A 24498-nucleotide genomic window follows, 5' to 3' on the forward strand; every position below is an offset into this window, starting at 1 on the left:
GCAGCAAGCAAGCCTCTATCATTCTCTTCTTGAATAGCACTTGCTCGACCTCGGTGGCCATTATGAAAAGAGTTTATATATATATATATATATATATATATAAAGGAGTTGTGAACTAGTAGGGCTAGTCCCCTCAGAGGATGGTGAAGTGGTACGAGGCATCTAGCAACATAATACTACATAAACTCTCGAGAATGGGATCATTTTGTAATTCAACTTAACATGTTTCACAATCAATCATGAAATTATAGGCATTGGTTGTTTTCCAAACTAACCATTTTTTTTACATTATCATTTTGCATATCATATTTCCAAAGAAAGTTTTTTTTTTTTTTTTTGTGCATAATTGTCACTGAAAACTTTTAAAATATCATAGTTGTCAACTATATATTTTCTAAATATCATATTTACCAATTAAAATCTTTTAACCGTTTCAAAATTATCGTTATGGTTAATTTTTGATATACTGTTCACATAATTTTGTTAAAAATAACACACATACATAACCAAATGTTCTTCTTTTTTTTAAAGTTAAAGTATAAAATATTTATCACAGATATTTTTCTTACAACAAATTTAAGTTTTCTGTTCTTCTACTATGATATTAGTAACATTATATAACTTTAAAATTTCTTTAAGCAATCTATACAAGGAAAAAAAAATAGTCTTTTACTTATCTAAGTGTAGTTTTAATCGTGATTAGTCTGATTTAATCGATTTGGCGGTAATTAAAATAGTTTAAAGAAGGTAGGTGAAAAAATGATTGTTTTTCTTAATAGGAAAGAGATTAATCAGATGAAGTTATTTATAAGTTAGTTGATCTAAATCAACCGTTGAATGTTGATAGTCGCCCTAAACTAATCAAGAAAAAACATCTTAGCGTGCTAAACTTGCTCATTTAATTCCTTGCTGGTCTAATTATATTTCAGCAACCTTATGGTTGACTTTACTCCCTACAATTACAATCTAACTTCAAGCTAACTAAAGCAATAAATAAATTCTACCAACTCTGCCATCCGAATAAAAGAATGATGATATCATGGATGATCACATAATTTAAGCATACTAATTCTTTGATTATTACTTTTCATACCACACTACCATATTATTACCTTGATTAATTAACCTTAATCTTAAACTATGGTTTATTTAACTAGATCTACGAAGGAATTCTGCAGCTTAACCTCTCACCAACTAAGTTCACTAAAGAACTCTTAAGAATTCAAAATGTTCTTAAAGAGTTTGGACTTGACTCTTAGCATTGGCAAGTGATGAGTATTGGCGATAATTAAGGCCTAAAGAGCACATTAACAGAGGGGCCATCAGAAGATTTGGAGATTTGATGATGGAGATGGGCAGTGATGAGTATTGCATGCCATAATGGAATGGGATGTGAATCTCTTTCACATCACACTAAGTAGGAAGATTGCAAGAAATTTACAAACAAAAAGGAAAATAGCATACCTTTTGCTTTCATTATCCTTAGTTCCCTATAATATGTGTTTTTATCATTCTGTTACTGTATTTTTACTTTTATTATCTTAAAAACAATCTACCATATATATGATTTAAATTAGGGTTATTTTTACCTTCATTGTCTAAATTTATTTCTATCCCTTTATAATTTTATTTGTATTACTTTATCGTTTTATAATTATATTTAAAAGTACTCTTAATTCAATCGTATTTGGCTAATCTACGGATCAAATTTAAAGAATTAAACAAAATTTCCAACACATTTTAAAATAATATTAGTCCGATTTCAGACAATAAAGATATATATTTTAATCGTATATTTGTCATCTAAAATCTTATCGGTATTATTTTAATTATGCTGAAAAATTTATCTAATTATGTATAATTTTATCTCTAATAAGTATCTTCAAATTCAACTCATAGATTAGCTTTTTTTTAATAAAAAAATTAGCCAATTATAATAGAATAAATAATGATTTCAATTGAAATATTACAATAAGAATGTAAGATGATACAAATGAGACTACAAAGTAAATTTAGGCCTAATCACATAGGAGTAAACTATAATTGACTCTTAAATTATATATATATATATATATATATATATATATATATATATATATGTATTGATTCACAAACAATTCTTGAGGAGTTTTGTTATCACCATGGGAGAGCTGATTGGCCTCTGAATAGGAAACGTAGCAATAAAAGTGATGGAACGCAAGAAGGAAGTCAATAACTCATTTGTCATTTTCGGTCTCTCCTTTTGGCAAAGCCAATTAGTTGGCTTTTTGCATATTTGACATTTGGGTAACTCAATAAATACTAAAGTGACGCTTCATTAACCCATCTCTGATTTGATGCATAACTAAAGAATGATGCTATACTTACCAACACTTTCAATTTTATAAATTATTTACAAAAGGAGTGTTTATAAAGTTTTCATTATTTAAAGATTTTTTTTTAAAAAAAATGTTGAACTGTTCCAGGGTTTCATTACTTATAAAATGCTAATAATTCAGTATTTTATTAAAAAAAAATAATAATCTATCTTTTTTGCATAATATGATTGAGTAGTTTATTTGTTACGTGTTAAATACTTTATATGTCGCTAGACTGCTCAGCATTTTATGAACCGTTAATTTGTCGATCTATTCAACGGTTTATTTTCTAAGTAAATTATTAAATAATTTATTAATTTTATTATTGACTTATGATATAATAGTTAAGCTAAATAAAATAGATTTTTTAGTAATAAATTTTGTTAGTGGGCCATTCAGATAAATAATATTTTATGCACACCTTTTTTTATATTAGAAAAAAGCTCCATTACTTAGCCCAAAGGAGTAAATTGCACACGCAATTTAAAGATTTGGAATTAAGAATGAATCCTCCTTTGGTGAAAGAATCATAATCAAAGGTGAAAAACTAAAGTGGGGGCAATAAATATAAATGTAAGCTAAAGTAATACAAAGATGAGAACGACAAGCTTAAAGAAAGAACATAGTAGAAGAAGAAGAAGAAGAAGAAAGAAAAATTTGCATTGATCACTGACAAGAAAAGAATAAGGGATAAAGTTTGGTTGGAAACTTGACCTTTCTAATTAAATATAAGGTATTCAAAGGATTGTGTGTATATGTGTGTGTGTAATTTTTTGTTTTATTTTTTTTTCTTTGCTTGTTTGTTAAAGGTCAAGAATGCTGATGGAAATTCATAGTAATTCTAGAAGAGCGTTGGATGAGAAAGTTTAAAAAAAAAGAATATGAAAGAAGAGCTTTCTCTACAAGATTAAAAATTCAATAAATATGAAATTCCAAAAAATATCTTCATGCTCCTAATTATATCTAATTTATTTATTTGGATATTTAACTCAAGGAGTACTTCGATTATTTTATAAGTGAGGAGTTATTTTAACTGATGATCAAGATTTAATATTGCAAGCTAATTTTAATCTGGATATATTATTAGGTACGCATCAACGCATTGATTAAATGCATTCAACGGTTCTAAAAGTATATACTCTATATCGGCCCCTCGTATTCAATTTTAGGCACGGTCATAATCATTAGTTGCGTACAACTAATGCATTATCAAGCATCCAACAACATGCTCGGACTTACTCAGACGAATCAGCTTACACCGAATCTCTGCCCCTTTTTACTCATATCTACAATAACTTTCACTAAGATATACTGAGAAGAGAGAGTCAAAAGATCAGATTATGAAAGCTCCATCTCAAGATAGGAATAAACGTTAATTAACACAATATCTAAATTATTATCTATAAACTTCTTTAATTATAAAAGAAGAAGAAGAAAGAAGAATGTTCCAAATCAATGGAGGCCCTTCTAGCCCCCCTAGCTTTTTAAAAGTCGGTGGCTTTTAGCGATCCAACCATAATATAAAACAATGGCTCAATCATTTCCATTCCCAATCATATTAATTTTAACAACTTATCACCACTATTAAGAAAGATCATAATCTCATGAGTCAAGATATGGTTGTATAACATGAGGAGGACAAGAAGACAAGCAAAGAGGTTTGCTTTGACATGGATGTTGGAATATTGAGAGATATATCATAACTCAAAGACCAGCAAGACTGCCATATTAAAATATTCTTTTTTCTTTTACTCTATCTCATATATATTATGTTTGTAAAAAGATCAATCTATTGAGAAATTATTCATTATTTTGCATGTTCCTACTTAAAAGTATGATGAACACCTTTTTTTTTTAAGAAAAAAAATTTAGTTGCTTATAAGTTAAGTTGTTTCCAATGACTATTCAAATTAGTGTTGCATTATTTCTATTAATAAAAAAAAATATGAATAAATGTTGCTTGATTGAAGATACAAAGGATTAAAAAACCCAATAATTAACTATTGCACTTTTCAGCTTCTTCAAAAAGTTTGTTCCAAGGAAGCAAATCATTAGTGGGCCATTCGTGCAAGACATTCCCTTCTGCGACGTCATACACCATGTCCTACCTAAGAATAATTTATACTAGTCATAATTAACTCGCAATAACTCCATTAATAATTTCTAGTATTAGATAATGGAAAATGATGCATATGTATAGATTTTGGAGGTTAACTAGTTAAAATTAATTGAAACCGTTTCTTGATTAGCTAGTTTACTATTTCATTAATTTGTATTCTATCTCGTTGGTTAACTAGTTATAATCTACATCTAATCATGCATGACACTAGATTTTGTCTTATAGTGATCATGTGATCAAGTCAATGCGTATCTCCACACACCTAACCAAAGAGTATTATGATAATAAACATTCCAAGTGTTGATCACATTCCTTTGTCCACTTTAAGAAATCAGTACATAATAAATAAGAAATTTATATATGCATACAACAGTAGTAATTAATTTGATGAGGTATTGATTAATATATTCGATTAGTTGTGTAAAATAAATAAAATTAAAAAAAATAGGTAATCCTGCAATATGAGAAGAAAAAAGAAAAGCATACAAATGGCATTTTATCAATTCAAAAGAGGCTATAAAGAGCTAATTACACTCATATGGTCCAAGTTACCACAGATAAAGTTACCTAGGGAATTAATATAAAAGAGTTAGGTGGGATTTGAATTAGGCAAAAAAAATCCCTTTGATTTGTATTTTATGTGAATCCACGTAGTCAAATATTTTCTCTTAGATTCTGTCCGCGGACTAAGTGAATAATCTTGGTAATTAATCTCTCTTTAGCCGTCCTAACACGTGGTTTACACTTAATTTCTTGCCAACAATCGTCAGTTTATATGTCATATCAATCTTAATTCACCTCACTTAACCCCTTCCCTTCCCTGCCCTTCCCTTCCCTTCCCTTCCCTTCCCTCTACCACCTCTCTCTAATTCTTCCAATATTATTCCCACCTCAAATCACTCGGAGATCATCGAATTAGCGACCATGGAGACTTCTGTTGATGATCATGAAACTAGCCTTGTTCTTGGATTGAACTACCAGGGAAGAAGATATATGTCATGTCAACTTCATCTTTCACCCTCAAGCTTGATGCCTCTTGAGCCCTCTCTAACCCTAAGTCTCTCCGATGCCGCATGCGGATCGGAGAAGGCGATAGATCCCCCCGCCGACATAAGTTTGGCGGCGCAGCAACCTTCTCCACGTCGAACAGTCTCGCCGACCAAGAGCGAGAACGAAGCGAGGAGCGAGGAAGCCGAGGAGGAGGAGGAGGAGGCTGGTGCTAGGAAGAAGCTACGGTTATCAAAGGAGCAGACTGCCCTACTAGAAAGTAGTTTCAGGGAGCAAATTACTCTTAATCCGGTTTGTATCCTTAAATTTCTTATACATGTTTGATTTTATTTTGTTTTGATCGTCGATCAAGTATAAGATAAAAAAAGTTCTAATTCATGTTCCTTTCGTTGCTTAATTTCTACTAGCAGAAGCAGAAGGAGGACTTAGCAAACAAATTGAACCTACGGCCAAGGCAAGTGGAAGTTTGGTTCCAAAATAGGAGAGCAAGGTAAATTAATGCATGATCAGTTTTAGTTCTTGTAATTCTTATATCTAACATATATATAAGAACGTTATATATATAATTAACCATGAACACCACTTGTATTGGATCACAGGACTAAGCTCAAGCAGATAGAAGTTGACTATGAGTTTCTTAGGAAGTGGTGTGAGACACTTCACAGTGAGAACAAGAGACTGCATAAAGAGCTGCAAGAGCTGAAGGGGTTCAAATCTACATCGTCGCTGTTACATATGCAGCTCCCGCCGCCGACCCTTAGAATGTGTCCATCGTGTAAGAGGATCACTGCCGTAGGCGATGAACCGAAGGGCGGCGGAGGCGGCGGCGGCGGTTTCATGGTGGCACCAAGCCCTAGTGAGTTTAATATCATCAGTACTACTAACTCAGCAGCATGCTAAGAAGGGGACCTTCTTTATACCCTATACCTCACTTTTCTAACCTAGTGATTGGGAGCTTATATGTATGTCCATGGTTTTTAAGATTATTAGACGATAATTCAGAGACTTTATAGTCTATATTTTGTTTGATGTACAAAAGGAAACTTACAACTTATTAGATTTGCAGACTTACTCACATAGTGCTACTAGGTTTGCTTGATCATTTCTGTATGGCAAATGGAAAAGATACATATAATTTCCCTTCAGATGGTTTAGTTGATAGTATTTGAGAAACTTATTTGATCAATATTGTGTGCTGTTAGATGTTATTCACGATTGAAACACATAATTTAACTTCCCATAAGAATCATTTCATTAAGAGCATCAAATGAGAATTTTACTCATGATATAATCCAATCCCAATACTTCCGCAAAAGATAAAAATAAAATCATGGTGTTTTACTTAACCTCCTCTTAAGATCGAGTTACTTAGAATCTATCCAAATATTACTGCTAATTGGGTATCTAATTGCTTTTCTCCTTTTTAGATATTTACGTAAGCATCATGTATATATATTGTATCATTAATTATTGTGGAGATATATCGTATCAACATGGCACCCTTATCTCTCTTTTGCTCCTGTTTCTCCTTTAAATTTGCCATTTCCGCCCCGCATTTTGGAAGGTAAAGTGATTCTAGAAGCCTTTTCAAGAACTAGAAGTTCCCACGCCAGTTGAAGTATGATGATCGAATACCGTTATCTACACTGTACTATAATTTGAAGAAGTAACACTAAGCAGAAGAATGCATGCACTAAGCCCAGTTATATATACTTCTTTCTGTAGAATGTTACCCTTGATGGGAAACCAAAGAAAATGGATCTTTTCTAAGGACGGAACACTCATATATATGTTATAATATATCTATCTACAAGGTTATATGCATATCGCTATGCAATTGCATGCATAATATGTATTTCTTTTCTCACATATGGAACTAATTAAAGGCCTTTTGTTTGTCCTGCATGCATGCAGCATTGCAGCTGCATGGACGTCAATTATTAATACATTATCTTAGATGTTTAATTTCCGTGGAAGTCCTCTTTTTTTCCTTTGCTAGGATTTGCAAGCAAAAACCAAATAGATCTATCATGGTGATAGGTCAATAGAACCATTTCTTTTTTCTATTAAGAAAAGAAAGAAGGAAAAAAAAAAGGGAGAGGAAAAGAACAAAGAATTTAGAAGATCTGAGGAAAATAATGAGGCTCGTATGGATCAAGAAAGGAATGATAATGACATCATGGAACATCACGCTCACGTTATGTCTCTCTAAGACATAACTAATGGGTCCATCCCCACTAGATCTCCTCCTAGGTAGCTACGTGGGCTAGCTCTACACTCATGGAGACTTCCACCCACTCCTAAGAATATAGCATGTAATCTACTCACTTTTCTTCTTTAGGAAGCCAAATCTTATCCCTATCTTCTTTGACGATTCCTAAAGTTGGATTTGATTGGGAAAGGATATTCTCTATCCTGCATCACTGTCTCCGCTTAGCTTCGTGTCATGCCTAGGCATAGCAGTGTGGTTATGTCTCTCGTAATTAGATTTGCAAATGATATGACCATCGAAGTAATTTCCCTCACTTTCCTCCTCCTCTTTGGCTTACTACAATACAAACCCTACCTTCAAATTAATGGTAGATTACCCATTTGGATGGATTCATTTATGAAGGGGGGCCGATGGGTGTTAAGAAAGGAAGGCCGGCCTGTAAGGAAAACAAAAACAAAAGAAAAGGGCCCATTCTTGGCATAACAAAAGAAAAGCTGGGAACATTAACACTGAGATGTTTTATTGTTGTTGTTGACATATTCGTTTTTTAATTCATTCGAACTCACAGACTAAATGAGCTAATTAAATAGACTCTATATTATTCGCATTGCATCATTATCCCCATCTTACGTTACATATCCTTTTTGTACAAACTTTTCTCAACACCAATACTATATAAAAGAAGAACTAAATAAAAATTCTAAAAAAAAAAAGGGAGTTGAAGCAGAAGCACCACAACTTTGCCACTTTATACTGGATAAGTTCTGATACTGAAGCAGCCATCTCATAGTTCAGACGCCCTATAAATCATCGTACTCGGCCACCCTTTGACGAAACGAAACGTGGCCCTGCCGTCCTCTCCCAAACATGCATGGCCTTACACTTCTGCTCCTCCTCCTCCTGTGATCCCAATCAACTTTCCCACTGATTTGACCGCCACTAATTAGTTCGTTCGACCCACAAAGTGTACGTGCTCCCAATTGCATCCATGGTGTGGGACATACGAGTCGACACAAGTAGGTGCTGGTTCTATCGGCAGCTCGAATTTAAACTAGTATAGTAGTGTAACTATTCCTTTGTTTTTACCCTCGGACATACACACGTGTAGATGCTCCCATCTATGCATATGATGTGGGTTTTATAAGTCGATATAAGTTGGTGCCGGCTCTACTCAGATTGATTAGGTCGAGCAATTAGATATAAACTTATATAGTAGATTATAATAATTATATTTAATATGATATAAAAATAATAAATTTAAAATATATCTTTTAATATCTGATTATAAAAATTGTGTCCTTTCAAGAGTAAAACTAATGATGCTTAATTATTCCACAATCAAATGCTTGTCGGTTACAATATTCATACTAATCATCTGCGTTCGACAGTTTCGTACCCTTATTTTTTTTGTGATACAAAAGTTGAGGATTTTAAATGTGTTTGCTCAAATACTCATGTGTATGCACTTCTCAATTTTTTTATTTTACGTGAATAACCTTACAGAAGTTCCTTCATTGCGTTTAAAGCCTCCACTGTGCACACCGACAAGGTGGAACTATTTTTTAATCCTCCAAATTTATCCTATATATATTAAAAATTAACCTGCTAATTAAGGGAATTGGTTGAGGTTAAATTATCCCACTTTTCAGTTGAAAGAATGACATTAAGAACACAAGTCCCACCATATTCAAAAGGGTCCCAGATGAAAGCCACCTTCTGGGAGGAAAATGACATGCCCTTTAAGCTACAAACAAAAAAAGTCTACTTGAGGTCTTAGGAAAAGAAGAAGAAATTAGGTTCAAGGTAAAATGATAAAATCAATCCTTGTGGTTTTCACCTTGCATAGAATCACTTCATGCCGTTTCACTTTTCTAACAGAGATCCATGTTGTGGTTACATATCTATAAATAAGATTTATCTCACAAATAAAAATCTATAAATAAGGCGAACGTAGTTTAATATGATATAAAACAAGAGCTGATAAGAAAAGCCGAATCATACCTGAAACTGCCCAAGCACAAATTGGAATGATCGGGTTTAAATAACCTAAGAAGCAGAGTCATTTTATTAGACTCACTCTCCAAGTTTAAGCTTATTTAAGGTTTAAATAGAACATAAGAAATAACTATTAGAACGTAAGAGGTGTTCACTCTGTCTATTACTTGTCCGATGCCCTCCCGAATCCGGCATAAGACTTTTTGGTGCCAAAACATGGCCAGGTGCCAAGGTAAGAGAGACGAGTCCAATCCAGTACAACATTTGGTGTGAAAAGACCTCCAATAGTCTCCCAGAAAAAAGAAAACCTCAGTTGATAGGTGAGTAGACTTGCTCCATTCCATGGTCTCTTTTGGTACGTATTGTGTGCTGCAGCGTTCTTAGTGGGTCTCTTTGCAGCAGAAGCCACGAAGAAAAGAAGAAAAGAAAACATTCGGATTTGATTGGCGAGCGACCCGACGAACAGAACTCCCGCGAATCACGCGATCAAAACCCCGCTCTCAGGCTGCTTTTCCTTTCCTCTCTTCTCTCGCAAACTGGTTTTGGTTTGAAGGATGAACTTTAAAGGTGGAGTTGACATGCCACGCGTGGCTTCTCGAGCAAATGATAAAAAAGAAGACACCCCTTACCCTATCGTCTCTTTTGCATTCATTAGATATACTTCTTTCGTACAGATGATAAAAAAAGAAAAAGGACTGGCTTCTTCATGCCTACGCTACGGTCAGTAAATAATCTTTCTCAAATATCTAGTTTCTTAAAAGTAAGTATAGATCACAAGCAGACATATATAGACGTATCTTTGTACTGTTGATAGGGAAGGGTTTCAGGCTATATTATTTATTAATCCTATACATTTTGATCATGTACGCATCCAAGTTGTTAACTGCATCTAGTTGTCTCAAACCCCATTGATTTACCTGAAGCTTTATTCTTCAGCATTTGATTCTATCAGTCGAGAACTCAGTTCATAATGCATTCTATCTATTCCTTTGGCATTTCAATCCTAACAGTCTAGTCTTAATACAAGAGAATCTTGTGTCCATATCACCGGTTAGAGGTGCAGAGTTTTTTTTTTTTTTTTTTTTTTTTAAATTAGGAGAGGAATCTCAAGCATAGTCAACAGTATTGTGAATATATATAGAGAGGAAAGAAAGTAGCCCAGCCTATGTCCTATGGCCATATACGTTAGGTGTTACTCTCGATTAACCCATGGTTTGCCAATGAGAATAGATGTCAAAATATTTTGGAGCACATATTGCGAAGTATAACTAGCTCATATGTTTGATATCAACTCAAAACCAAGTGGAAATGACTAGAAAATTCACTCACATAGCATGGGTTTGTTAAAATTACTGTTCTCTATCAACTTAAATTTCTAGATTAATTTATTAGATGTCAAACTGTAAGGTCCAATTGAATTGAAATTACATGTATATATCAAACTATAGTTTTGTTAGGATACAATTCTAGTGGGATGGTGACACCTAATTTAGGTATTCTTTCACTCCACCAATATGATCATTGCATTAAGAACCTTCATGTGAATTAATTTGGCATCATGTAGAACATCAAAAAGGAGAACCAGGATACGTACTCCATATCAACTATGCCGCTAAGAGATATAGAGTCATACTATTTGCATAACATTTCCATATGCCCTCCAAGTACTAGCTTGCATCACTATAGTTGTGTCCTAGGATCACTAGTCATTTTAGTACTCCATCAGCCAAACCTTAATCTCATAATTGCTAAATACCAAATAGCACTGAAAGCTTCTACTTTCCCAATGATATTTCCACCCAAAAAAGGAGAGAAAGAAATGCCAAGCAGATATCGATTAAACGAAACAAAAAAATACATGAATCTTGTATAGTTTAGTATTTCTTGATCTTGTACAACTGTGATCTCAGCTCTAAGTCAAAAAATAAAATAAATAAAATAAATCTTACAAGGGGGGTTTCTTTAGAATTAATTGTTGGTTTTGATCAGTAACTTCACCTCCAGTAATACCTATCTCCTCCATCTACTTGATTTGACATGGAAAAGGAAATCCACCAGAGACGTTCCCTTTCCCCTTGCATCTCCTTCTCTTCATTGGTCTTGGGTCTATTTCGTATTATAGAGTTCTTCCCTTCTCTCATCGCCCCATATTCCATTTACTACTCTCTGATCTCCTCCAACTCTGAATAATCCTGGGCTTTGTTATTCTTAACAAGGATAACATATGGAGGAGTTATCCCATCTGGGCAGTAGCAGCAATCCAAGTGGTCCAAATTCTCCACAGGTTAAGTACTATAATCAGCACAGCTTCTTAACTCAGCCAGTACTTAAATCTGAGGCTGGATCTTCTCAATACCTACCTCAAAGGCAAGCAATACAACGCGAAGATTTCGATGCAATCAAGGCGAAGATCATGTCTCACCCTAAGTATCCCACCCTTCTCGGAGCCTACATGGACTGCCAAAAGGTTACACAATTTATTCCACCTCTCAAATTTTCTAACTTTCTTCTCCTAGTAGTAACAAAAATTTAGCATCTCTCTAGATTGGAGCGCCACCGGCGGTCGTCGATCGGTTCTCCACCATCGCCCGAGAACTCGATTCGCATCCATGTAGCCACCGACACGAGTCTTCATCTGACCCTGAGCTTGATCGATTCATGGTGCTCTTATACATATATAATTAACCATCTTGGTCTCTTATACTGTGTCATGGCTAATGTGGATACATGTTAATTGTGATATAGGAGGCATACTGTGATATGCTGGTGAAGTACCAAGAAGAGTTAACGAGGCCTATCCAAGAGGCAGCTGATTTCTTCAAAAGGGTGGAGACCCAACTCGGTTCTCTCACTAGTGGTACTTCTAATCTATTCTTTACCTCAGATTTTACTTTTGAACTTTAACTTATCGCACTAGTTACGTTAATTTTTGAGCTTGTAAATATCTACATAAAAGATGTAGGATATTTCTGACTGGCAGTGGTGTTAGGGTTCTGATATAGCTAGAAAATGGTAGTCGTCAAGCAAGTACGTATGTATATAATGTTACGAGAATGGAAAGAAAAGAAAGCCTTGACTGCTTTAGATCTTACCTTCTTTTACTATAGAGACATTCCTTTGCTTTGTTACTACTATATGATGACATGATGATAGGATGTATGGGTGGGACAATAGTAGCCCAGTACTATAATACTTATCACGAGGCTACAGTTAACACTAATTTATATATATATATATATATATATCTACCTCTTGTTCATTAATTTCCTTACTTGATTAGTTTATTTTAGTTTCTTTCAATATCTGAAACATTTTCACTAGGCAAATGGCTTAGGACACAATCTTAATTACAGCATTCAATTCTATATAAGAAAGAATGGTGCGCAATAAGCTAACGGTTTCGGTGCTGACAGATGATCACTAAGCGACATTTTTAGGGTTCCAAGGAGAGTCCTACCTCGAGAATAATTGTACCATTCTTAGCTTTGTTTTCTTAATATGGTATTGTTATCACCCTCTTCTCTCTCTACACCACATAGATCATAGTAGATTTATAATTAATACAAGTCTATATATATAAAGTCACGAGATGCTGTTCTTACATATCTAGTGTTACCCCATAAGGGAACAGTTTATATAGCTACTTCCACTAGTAGCATATATAGTGTACTATTTCTGGGCTAGATCCCCTCAAAAAGAGACATGCTGTAGTGCTTGGGGAGATATGCACAGCACGAGCATAGTGGAGCCGTGGTAATAACATCATAGGTATTAAGAGACCTTATTTTGTTATATATATTGTTGGGTTTTGATTTCCAACTATAGGGTTTTAGTCAATTAGAAGTATCAGAGTCTTCTCTACTGTTTGGGAATCTTTACTTCTACCAACTGTGGTACTATGTTAGATAATGCTGCCCTTGGATTGTTTTCCTGATTGCATTCAGCATTATCACCATGGATATCAAATTCTGAATGATATCACGAAGAAGATAAAAATATCGATCCCTCTATTAGGCAAAAGAACCCAAACACATGAGAACACGCCGATAACAACTAGATACTAAAAAACAACCAGAATCATTGAAGCCTTGAGTCTCAACTATTTATAAAGACATTTCTAAAAGCTTTCAGCTTAGCATTTGTAATTTAGGTAAGGGTGTAGCTAGTAGTTTGCTCTTTTCGATTCCTTTTCTCCCTTCATCTATACAAAAATTTATATCTACTCAAATGTTAATGTTCAAACTATTTCTGATATGAAAGGTACTTTCCAGATACTGCCTTATTTGTAAATGAAGGTACCATGTAAATTAAGTGAGGTAGTTTTCATAAATGGACAAGGGTTTTCACCATGTAATGCACTTCAGCAAAGTGGAGTATTTCGATTCATGCATTAAAATCTTCATACAGACTAATGTTAAGCATAGTCTGTCGTGATTATCCCTAAGAATAATCTCGAAATGATTCAAGCTAGTGAATATATCCTAAAGATTCAGTCAGAAATAGGATGAACAACTTACACTGAATTCCATGGATTTGCTGCTTAAACTAGTTTCTCTCGCCTTGTTTATTCTCAACGAATAAAGCTGCTTACTTGATGTATGTCTGTTTGCAATGAGAAGAAGCGTGAAATCTACATTATACTTACTATTCTTGCCAAAATTTTAGTATTAAGCTTATTTTAGAGCTAACTCTAGGGCAAATGCATCCAACTTTAATCTTTCATTCATCCTGTAACATTTTAGATATTTTCCTGTGGAACCTGCAGACGAGAAATGCGAAGTTGTTGGTTCATCTAAAGAGGACCAAGAAGCAAGTGGAGGAGAAGGCGAACTCCTGGATATCGATCCTCGCACAGAAGAGAAAGAGCTAAAGCACCACCTTCTGAAGAAGTACAGTGGCTACTTAGGCAGCCTTAGGCAAGAGCTCTCCAAGAAGAAGAAGAAAGGAAAGTTACCAAGAGAGGCCAGGCAGAAGCTACTCAGCTGGTGGGAGCTGCACTACAAATGGCCATATCCATCGGTATGATAGATAGTTTTGACAATTTCTTTATCTCTTTGCTCGCCAATGGGATAGAACTTAGCTTGTGGGTGCTTATGTTTTAGAGTATCTCTAGGTTTAAATTCTAGCAACATTGGTTTAATTGGGACATCATTAAGTTCCCATTTCTCACTCTCTCTAAAAAGATATATCTCCTCTTTGCTCATATAAGGTGTCTAAGGTCTAGGGCTAATTAGATATGAATCTTTTGGTCATGTAAGGATGACCTCTTTGATGAAGGCAGGAAGGCTTCGGGAACAAAATCCTTTTTTTTTTCCTTTGTAAGTGAGTTTGTGCAAGAGCTTGTTGGGATATTGAGTTTGTTATGAGGTACTACCTGGTAGTATGGCATTACTACTATAACTAAAGGCATCCTAGTGGATAATACTCCACAAATGTAAGATCTACTGAGGACAAGATTTAAGCACCTTAGATATAAATCTAGTTACAGAAAGTACAGTATTTCTGTCAGATTGCGTTATGTCCCTTTGTGTAACCATTTCAAATTACTTAACAACTTGCAGCTTTCATCTTTCTTTGAGAGATCAATAAATTTGCAGGCCGAGTTGATCACCCACCCTAGCAAGAGATTGGATAAGAAAAGATTCATGTTTATAATCTGTCGAACATATCGACATATTAGCAGTAGTTTTTTTTTAAGGACTTCGTTTTGTTATATGATCAAGTTATCCAAAAAAGTTTTTAAGATAACAGCTATGTCATAAACTAAATATGCTCCTTCACATGAGGTTTCTGTACACAGCTTGTTGGCATATGATAGATACATTAAGAAGACGTGGCTATAGGGGATTAATTGTGGTTTGAACTGATGCCCTGATATTATGTTAAATAACAAGACGAACTAGAAAGTCAAGTTGTTGGGTAATCGAACCAACAATGTATTCATAATTGTCTTCCTTGTGGCACTAGGATTCTATTTAAAGACCTGGCTTAACACGTCTATTTTGCCAAGCAGGAAACAGAGAAGGTAGCACTGGCAGAAACCACAGGCCTTGACCAGAAGCAGATCAACAACTGGTTCATAAACCAGAGGAAGCGGCATTGGAAACCATCAGAAGACATGCAATTTGTTGTGATGGATAGCTTCCATCCACCAAGTACTGCCACTTTCCTAATGGAAGGGCAGTTTACAAGTAACGGTATGTATCGCTTTGGCCCGTGATGTGTTTGCTGCCATGGCTAGCTAGGTTAGAAGCTCCAAGGTGCAGATGGGAGTACATATAGTCGATATGAGTGCTCACAGTGACGTGTCATATTTCTTCTTCAGTACTAATTACACTCCTTTTTTTTTCCAGTTATGTAAAGAAACTTGGTAATGCTACCTCTAGTTAATTGGTATTGCAGAGATTTCTGTTTGGCAGAAACTGGGATGTATTTGATTGTTGAATTAGTAACCTGACGCATTTTTTTCACCAAAGCTGCTGACATGAAATTAATTGTAAAAATCGAAGCAATAATTCTACTAGATGTGAAGTTTATGCAGCAACCAGAGAGAAGTAATCAGACGATTCAGACCTGCAGACATACACCAAAAAAGGGGAAGTGCACTTGGATAGTGAAACCAAGGAAACACAAGTAAACAACATTATAGAAGACGAAACAGCCTCGTTACGTTCATGAGGTAATTGAAGATCCAATGTAAGACAAGAGAGGAGAAAAAATTAGTCTCAAAATCCGAGGCAAGAGAGGGCCATCCTTTTGATACATGGATCGAGTGGGTGTGACAATGTTCTAAGATAGAAGAAATTGATAGTGAAAAGGAATATGTGCTGCTGTGAGACAGAAATGACTGCAAAAATATAGCCGAATGAATATGGCTAAGAATTATATATGCTAGAGCATTAGCCATAGAATTGGAGAAATGCGTTCACCTGAAGTGTCAGTGGTACAAATCATATCACGTTAAATGTGTTACAAACAACAATAGAAGAAATTATACATATTATATCACACGAGGCAATCAGCATTAAGTCCAAACATCTTGTACTTCTTTTAGTCAAGAAAATAACCAGCTAATGTGATTACTGATACAACAGTCTCCTGGTGAACATCTGAAGACACAAATTTGTTACTATAAGACTCCAAATAGACCAATATCGTCATATTATCAGGGAGACGATGCCCTTGATGCGATACACGACAAGAATATTTGATGACAACAGTAAAATGAAAACAACAGAACTCTCTGTAGCATGAGATAATTACTGCAGAACCTGAAACTATGTAGATTCAATTGATTTACGGGCACATCGCCGGACTCTCCTGAAAGAATATGAATTAGAATCCAAAGATATAAGCAATTTTACGTAATCTTTAAATTTTATGTCAAACATTACTAAAAAAATTATTGTTTCACATACTTGTTGTAGGCCTGAATATCATGCTGAAACATGTGAGCAGCCTCAGAATTTGCAGGGCTTGCAGGATTTGGGTCAGTTAGAAGTGACTGCAGAAATTACCAGTCAAAAACTCTTTTACCAACCACAGAAATGCCCCACTCACCAGTGCGTACACACATAACACAAGCACAAGCATTTCCACACATAAGTATGCGTTCAGGTGCAGACCCAAACAGAAGCATGCAAGCACGAATTCAATACATGAACAGACACATATAACATGCATAGAAACAGAGTGACGAGTTTACATGAGTTGCAAGGTATAAGAGACCAACCTGGATAGATGTCAATATTGTACAGACATTGTGACAGGGAGACCATGCATCCTGAATGATATCCATGCAAAGCGTGCCATCATTATAAACTGTCAAAGTTGAAGATTATGAGGTTATGCCAGAACTCAACATAAACATCTACTTATGCATTTTCCTACATTAAAGAGAGCGAAATAAATGGTACCTAATCCTTGGCAACTTTTGCTGTTCAAGATTATGTGGACATTCACTATTATTGTCATCCTATTTGTAAAAATTGTTACCTTCATTGAATAAGAATAACTGAGATCCTAGTGAAAATAGTCTAACATAAAATCAGAGACAAGCAACATGTAAAGAAACCCAACTTGATTGGAAAATGCATAAGGCCATCAAACTGTGAAAGAGTAACTCTCTGAATTGCAATTTAATCCATAACCTTGACCAAAATATCCTCCAAAGATGACTCAAAAATTTAGTATCTATATCTAATGTGAATGATTTTGGAATGACATGCAAACGAGCAATTTACTTAAAATATAAGTTTGCTAAAAGAGTGCATCGGATGTCTCTTGGCATGCAATGAAATGAGCTATTTCTTGAACTGATTCACAACTACAGACACATAATCAACTCTACGAACAGTTCGGGGCAATCCAAGCACAAAATCCATGGTGATGTATTCCCAAAGGGCTGTAGGGACAGGTGTACAAACTAGTGTTTTCTTTGTGTCTTTTGAAAGATTGACCAAGTGACCTTTTACAGATTGTTCCACATCTCTACGCATTTTTGACCAAAAGTATCTCTCTCGATCTAAAGCGAGCATCTTACGTTTGCCAAAATAACCTCCTAAACCTCCACTGTGTAATTTATGAACCAAACTCTCTCAGTGATCCAACAAAAATACATAATCATATGCCTCTAAACAAGTACCCCTCCTAGACAACGAATTCAGCAGTTGGATCTACCTCATCAATCTGACATGACTCTAATATAAGTCCAATATATGGATCATCCTTATATTCACATCTTGACTAACAAATGAGATTGATGGCTCAAAGTATCTGTTACTTCATTAATTACAATGGGATGGTGTCTCAGATGAAAAGTGTATTGCAAGAAAGCTGTCCATTTTACATGTCACTTATTAAGGTTTCTTTGTGAATTTATCTAGTGCAAGGCTTCATAGTCAGAATTAAGTATGACATCTCGCTGAATCAAGTAATGTCTCAAATGTCTCAATGCTTGAACAATGGCATAGAATTCAAGATCAAAAGTGAAATATCTTTTTCAGCATCATTTAGTTTCTCACTAAAAAACGCTATATGTCATCCTTCCTGGCTAAGGACTGTACCTATGCCTATGTTGGAGGTATCACAATTGACTTCCAAAACATTTCTGAAGTCAAGAGGTGCTAAGAGCCTAGGACACAAGCACTTGTCATGTTAGCCTTCACAGGTTAAACGCTCTTGTTATCTGAGAATTAATTATAATATGCTAGCCTTCAAACAGTCAGCCGCAAGAGCTATCACAGAGCTAAATTATGAATGAATCATTGATAAAAGGAAGCTAATCCCTGAAAACTTTGAACATCAATGATGTTTTCGGAGTTGGCCAAGTTTTAATAGCTTCCACCTTAGCAAGGACCAACCTTGATACCCTCTACTCATACTATGTATCCAAGGAAGATGAGACTATCAATCTGAAAAGTACACTTCCTTAGGTTGACATATAGTTGATTTGTTCTCAAGGTATATAATATTTCCCTCAAGTGATTTAGGGGACAAGTGTTGTAGATCAAAATGTCATATACAACAACAAACTTTCTAATGAAAGGTCCAAGGATTTGGTTCATTGTGTGCATAAAGATACTAAGCATAGTTTTAAGTTTCAGTCGATTCTGATCCATGGCCCCCAACTTTTTAAAACAGTTTATATCTGTTCTCAGATCCGATCAAAATCTAACTTGAGGACATCAATTATTCGATGTTCCGGCTCCCCCCCCCCCCCCCCCCTCTCTCTCTCTCTCTCTCTCTCTCTCTCTCTCTCTCTCTCTCTCTCTCTCTCCCTACCGGCGGCAACCAACACATATCCCAACAACCTCGACGTCCAACAATATAATACAACCAAGATTCAGCAATCTCGACCTTCGGCGACCTCAGGTTAGTATTTTTTATTTTTTTCACTTTCTTATCTTTATCTCTCTTTTCTCTAGCCCTCCCTCTCTCTTTCTTTCTCTCTTTCCTCCAAAAGATAGAGAGAGCAGGGAGAGAAGGAGGAAGAGAGGAAAAGAGATAGGAGGGAAGAAATTAAAAAATTCAAAGAAAAAAATTGCCTTGCGGTAGTAAGACAGAAAGGGAGGAAGAGAGAGAGAAGAGGAGGGAGAGAGAAGAAATGAAAAAAAAAATTGGCTTGCTGCAGTAAAGAGAAAGGGGAAGGAAAAAAATTTATCTTGGCAATAACGGAGAGGGAAAGAGAAAGAGAGCCAATTCAATATTTATCAAAATTAAGTAACTTAATACATTTTTTAGCTTTTAGATTTCATATATGAGTAATTGTTATTTTTAAATAATATTTAGAATTTTACGTAATTAAAAAATAGTCTAATCCGATATGAACAGCTAAGATGGCCGATACACATCGATTTTCCGAACGGCCAATCCTAATACCAAGTTTTGGAACCTTAAAACTAAAGGCACTTGACATACCAAATAGCATAACAAATCATTCATATAATTCTTCCCTAGTCTTAAAGTTGCTTTCCATTCATCTCTAGATTGTATTCTAATTTAATGATATCCCCTTTTGAAATCTACTTTGGAAAAGGTTTTCGCGCCACTCAAACATATCTAACATGTCATCAAGCCTAGGTATAGGAAACATATAGTTGATAGCAATCTTATTAATAGCACAACTATCAATGCACATTCTCCCAAGACCCATATTTCTTTGGTGTCAAGAGAGCTGGCACGGCAAGTGGACTTAGATATTTCGTAATGTACCATTTTGCCAACAAATCAAATAACGTATCAATATAGTTCCTGCTCAAATGGACTCAACGGATAGTTGCCAACGACTCTAGTTTTGCAAAATGATTCTCAGTTAGTTCTTAGTGAAAGTGTAAGTGTTTGTTATCATGAAATGTCTGACTTTCTAAATAATTTTCCACTAGACATTAATTAGCCGCCAAGATCTTGCCCTCAACCTTAAAATGATGCTAATTTATAGGGATTATTCACTTTCTTAATTTTCAATTTAAGTTTGTCCACCATTTATTGTGACATGAAGTTCTTAATGCTTCCGCTATCAATGATGACTGAACATAATTTCCCATCTAAATGCATGTGGTGCAGAAAAGACTGCACCTAAGTCACAAGTCCTCAGATGATGCTTTCTGGGTTACATACATGATCCGATGCATGAGTAGAAATTGGCCTTCTACATCCCCAATAGTATCTTCTACAAGGATCAAAGGTGAAGCGACGTTTACCCTAAGGGGCCAAGGACCCCTTAAATCCTAAAACATTAGGGATTATTATAACTAGACTACAATATTTACTAGGTTAGAGTTTGTACCACACATGTTCTCAATTGATGTTGAACTAACCTATAGACCTATTGAATGATTTCAAGTAAAATATATTTAAGCATATGAATATGCTTGTACTTAGATGTAGAGCAGGGATCTGTTGTGCAATTTGATGCAAAAAGAAAAACTACTGCATGCAAACTATGCCTACAAGCAAACAAACCCAAGGATAAATGTAGCTCTGAAACCAATTTAGTGCAACTCAAAATTGTGAACAAATATTGGAGAATATATAATTCAACGATACAGAGAACATAAGCAACAAACAATCACAAAGTCTCCTATTCAAATATAAGCAAGATGAATTTCAGTTCAACTTGACTTAACAAACCAGCAAATCTGAAATTTATAACCAAAAGATATATAGGCAAAGAGAACAACGGATCGACAATTATACATAGATCAACCAAAATGGGCTAAAATAGGTTTAGGTTTGAAGCATGGTTTGAAGTTTCATCCGAAACCGAGATATTTAAACGTTTTGCTTCTTGAGCCATCCAATCCAAAAAATGCCCCCCAAAACTAGCATCCAACCGAAAAAACTCTAATAACAATTTATTTAATGTATTATTTTAATTCTAAGTTGGATTTTACTTGAATCCAATTTGTACCTAACTCAATATCAACCTCATTACTTAAATGTTATTATATTTTGTGTGATGCATCAAGAAATAAGCTAAAGAAAACTATTTAGCAAAAGAAGTATGACACAAATACAATGAAACCAAAAGTGTACTTGACCAAAACCAAAACCGAAATTTCGAACTATGGTTTGCAGAACTCATAGCTGATTATAGGATTTAAGACCACAATAAGGTATAAATAGTAGCAGAGTATTGTTGGATCTCACCCTATCCGATGTGAGGAATATTGTTTAGCCTACCATCGACTTCAACTCTGATCACCAATAACCTTCATTCTATTGCTGAAAATTTCTTAAGACAACAGTAAATACATAGAAACAAAGAGAGTGGTAAGGTGTATTGATAAAAACCCAAAAGATTATAGGAGGTTTGTAGAGAGGAGATAAAAGGGGAGGGGGCATAGTGGAGTGAGGAGAGGAGATAAAAAGTGAAGACCCACAAGGATTATGGATGGGGGTAGAGTAGAATGAAGAGTAAAGAGAGATCTATGTGGTAATGAAAGTGTTTGATAACCTTCCAAAATAATTCCCCTTTAAAGGATGTTTAGTTGTTAAAAAGTGGAGGGAAAAAAGTGCTCATTTTCAAGAATTTTTCTATTCTTTTATATTTGGTTACAAAAATAAATTTAAAAAAATGACTTCTTTACCTACCGAAAATAGCTTCACTTTGACTTCCTTTATTGAAAGAAAAAAGTTACTTCACTAAAGTGGGGCATTTTATAAGCTTAACTATCTAGCAAACAAAAACACCCTTAGAAACCTCACAAAGAAGAGGGGGAAGACCAAAAATCTTCTTTAAGAGGTTCAAAGGTTAAGAAGTTGAGGAGTTATGTTAGGAAGTCCAAAATTTATTTTGAAAAAAATCTAAAGATTTAAGAAGTTAATGAGTTACATTGGGAAAGTCCAAAGGTTGAAAAGAAATTATTATTTTCTTTTTGAGGATTCTCAAAGGGTTGAGGCAACCCACCAACCTAATGTAGTCTGAAATGACTACCTAGTCCAATAACCGATGCAATGGCTAAGCAAAATCATGTTGACATCCCCTACACATTAGGCTAATATTATAATTGTTTAGAAAATATCTCCCTATCAAACTGTGTTAACTGATTTTACAATGAGCTAGAGGTAGGAACATCCATTAGCATCAGAAAGCTCTTGAAAGTTGAAATTAAAAAATATTCCTCTAGGGTTGTATAACTTGTCTCTAAACAGGATTATATAAAAATTTTTTGCTCTGGTTATTCTAGCCATCTAGTGCAGCAGCAGATGGAAGAATTTGTTGGAATGTGGCAGAATAATAGTTCTGCCCCTGTCCTATAACAGAGAGACGAAAGCACTTTTAACTTTTCTCAAACCCACCATTTCTCTCCATATATATTGGATTAGCCATAACCAATTTGGTAAGATGCTATGGGTAATAAATGGGAATAAACCAGTTCTATCCTCCTAGTAAATACAGCCAAGGATCTTGCAATATACAACATGATTACCAACCCATCTTTATGCTCACCACTGAGCTTCACTCAAAACGAGAAGACTCCAAAAAAGCTGAACAGATTCTTACGACTAATTGTCAAACATTAAATCAACACCCTCTAAATTGGCATCTGATTTGTATCCGCAGCCAAATCAGGTAATACGGAAGCCAGTTGGTCAGCAGAATTATCTACATTATTGCATTCGTTTATCTTTTTTTTTTCTTTGATAAAATTGCATTCGTTTATCTAATCCTAGACAGGCACAACCATCACACATTTTCTGTAAACAAAATTACTTAACAAAAGGAAAATAAAAAAAGTGAAATAAGATTGAGTTGCAAGGTAATTATACTGCTTTCTTAAATCAAAATAAGTATGTGATTGAGGAGTAAAGCAACCCGAAACAAAAGCACCAAAAATTTAAGAAGCAACAGAACCTCAATCCCATACCACTAAAAAGTCTCTCATAGTTTCAGTAAACTAACCATTAGGGTGAAAGATCTCGGAAGTGAAACGCACGCGAGGAGGCTTCTCAGGGTAATTGTTTCCAAACGTCAACCGAAGACCATAAACACCACCTTCAATTCCCCAAACCAAATACACCAACTTTAATAAAAAAAAATATAAAAACACACATCAAAACACGACAAAGATCGTACCTTCCCATGGGGTTTCGTCGGGGCCAAAGATAGTCGCGCTCCAAACGAACAAATTCTCGTCAGACAAGGGGCTCGCACTGCATCCCTACCATTCCAACCAACCAATACCATAAGACTCGCACTTCTCACTAAAATCCAAAGAAACGAAGAACAATTCGCACGTCTAGCGATCCAATTCAGACAAACCAACACGGAGATGGATAATACGAACATCCGGGGGCTCGTTTCTGATGGCCTTGAGATCTGACATGAGGCGGAGCTGGGCCGACGACGCCATGGCCGCACTATGGCGCGAGGATCCCAAACCCTAGAAGGAATCACGGTTTGTTTGCTCCAATTGGGGAAGGCGACAAGAGAAGAGAATAAAACGCTAATAGTAATTCTTCCGCAGATAAAGACGAGGGAGAAAAACAAGATTGAGAGAAAAAAAAGCTTCTGGAATCCGAAACCGCTCCGCTTCTTGTTGGTTTCCTTACCAATTATACGCACTCGTAATTAAGACGGTAATGAGTTTTCTTTTTCTTTTCTTTTTTAATCATTTGAACAGAGTCAATCTTCTCCTCCGGCTACAAATGTACTAAAACTCCGTCGAATTTTAATCAATATAGCCATCTAATTTAAACTTCAAGCTGGATACATCATCGAGCTAAATGTTTGTTGAGGCAATTGCTTTAAGTGTTAAGTTGCTTTTCTAAACCAACAGTACTGTTGAGTCATCCACTGTCCA

At 35.2% G+C, this 24498-nt stretch overlaps 3 protein-coding genes across 3 annotated transcripts; 2 read left to right on the forward strand and 1 right to left on the reverse strand.

The window, feature by feature from the left end:
• The first annotated feature begins 5299 nt into the window (after window positions 1-5299).
• Window positions 5300-6618, forward strand: LOC140763965 (homeobox-leucine zipper protein HAT22-like). The gene is made up of 3 exons (XM_073102364.1): window positions 5300-5775; window positions 5895-5974; window positions 6084-6618. Exons 1-3 carry the CDS (start codon window positions 5401-5403, stop codon window positions 6382-6384), a joined length of 756 nt encoding a protein of 251 aa, XP_072958465.1. The 5' UTR covers window positions 5300-5400; the 3' UTR covers window positions 6385-6618.
• A 5095-nt stretch (window positions 6619-11713) lies between these two features.
• Window positions 11714-16149, forward strand: LOC140763353 (homeobox protein knotted-1-like 2). The gene is made up of 5 exons (XM_073101506.1): window positions 11714-12158; window positions 12236-12352; window positions 12437-12548; window positions 14457-14710; window positions 15705-16149. Exons 1-5 carry the CDS (start codon window positions 11916-11918, stop codon window positions 15909-15911), a joined length of 933 nt encoding a protein of 310 aa, XP_072957607.1. The 5' UTR covers window positions 11714-11915; the 3' UTR covers window positions 15912-16149.
• Window positions 16150-16715: 566 nt separating this feature from the next.
• Window positions 16716-24213, reverse strand: LOC140763722 (ubiquitin-conjugating enzyme E2 2-like). Its single transcript, XM_073102037.1, has 6 exons — window positions 23983-24213; window positions 23772-23856; window positions 23598-23690; window positions 17424-17512; window positions 17110-17195; window positions 16716-17011 (listed from the first exon to the last, which is right to left on the reverse strand). The coding sequence occupies exons 1-6, from the start codon at window positions 24046-24048 to the stop codon at window positions 16969-16971; spliced, it is 462 nt and encodes a 153-aa protein (XP_072958138.1). The 5' UTR covers window positions 24049-24213; the 3' UTR covers window positions 16716-16968.
• Between the last annotated feature and the right edge of the window lie 285 nt (window positions 24214-24498).

This window comes from Typha angustifolia, chromosome 7, assembly GCF_048772165.1.
Source record: "Typha angustifolia cultivar Huaian chromosome 7, ASM4877216v1, whole genome shotgun sequence".
Classification (NCBI taxonomy): Eukaryota; Viridiplantae; Streptophyta; class Magnoliopsida; order Poales; family Typhaceae; genus Typha; species Typha angustifolia.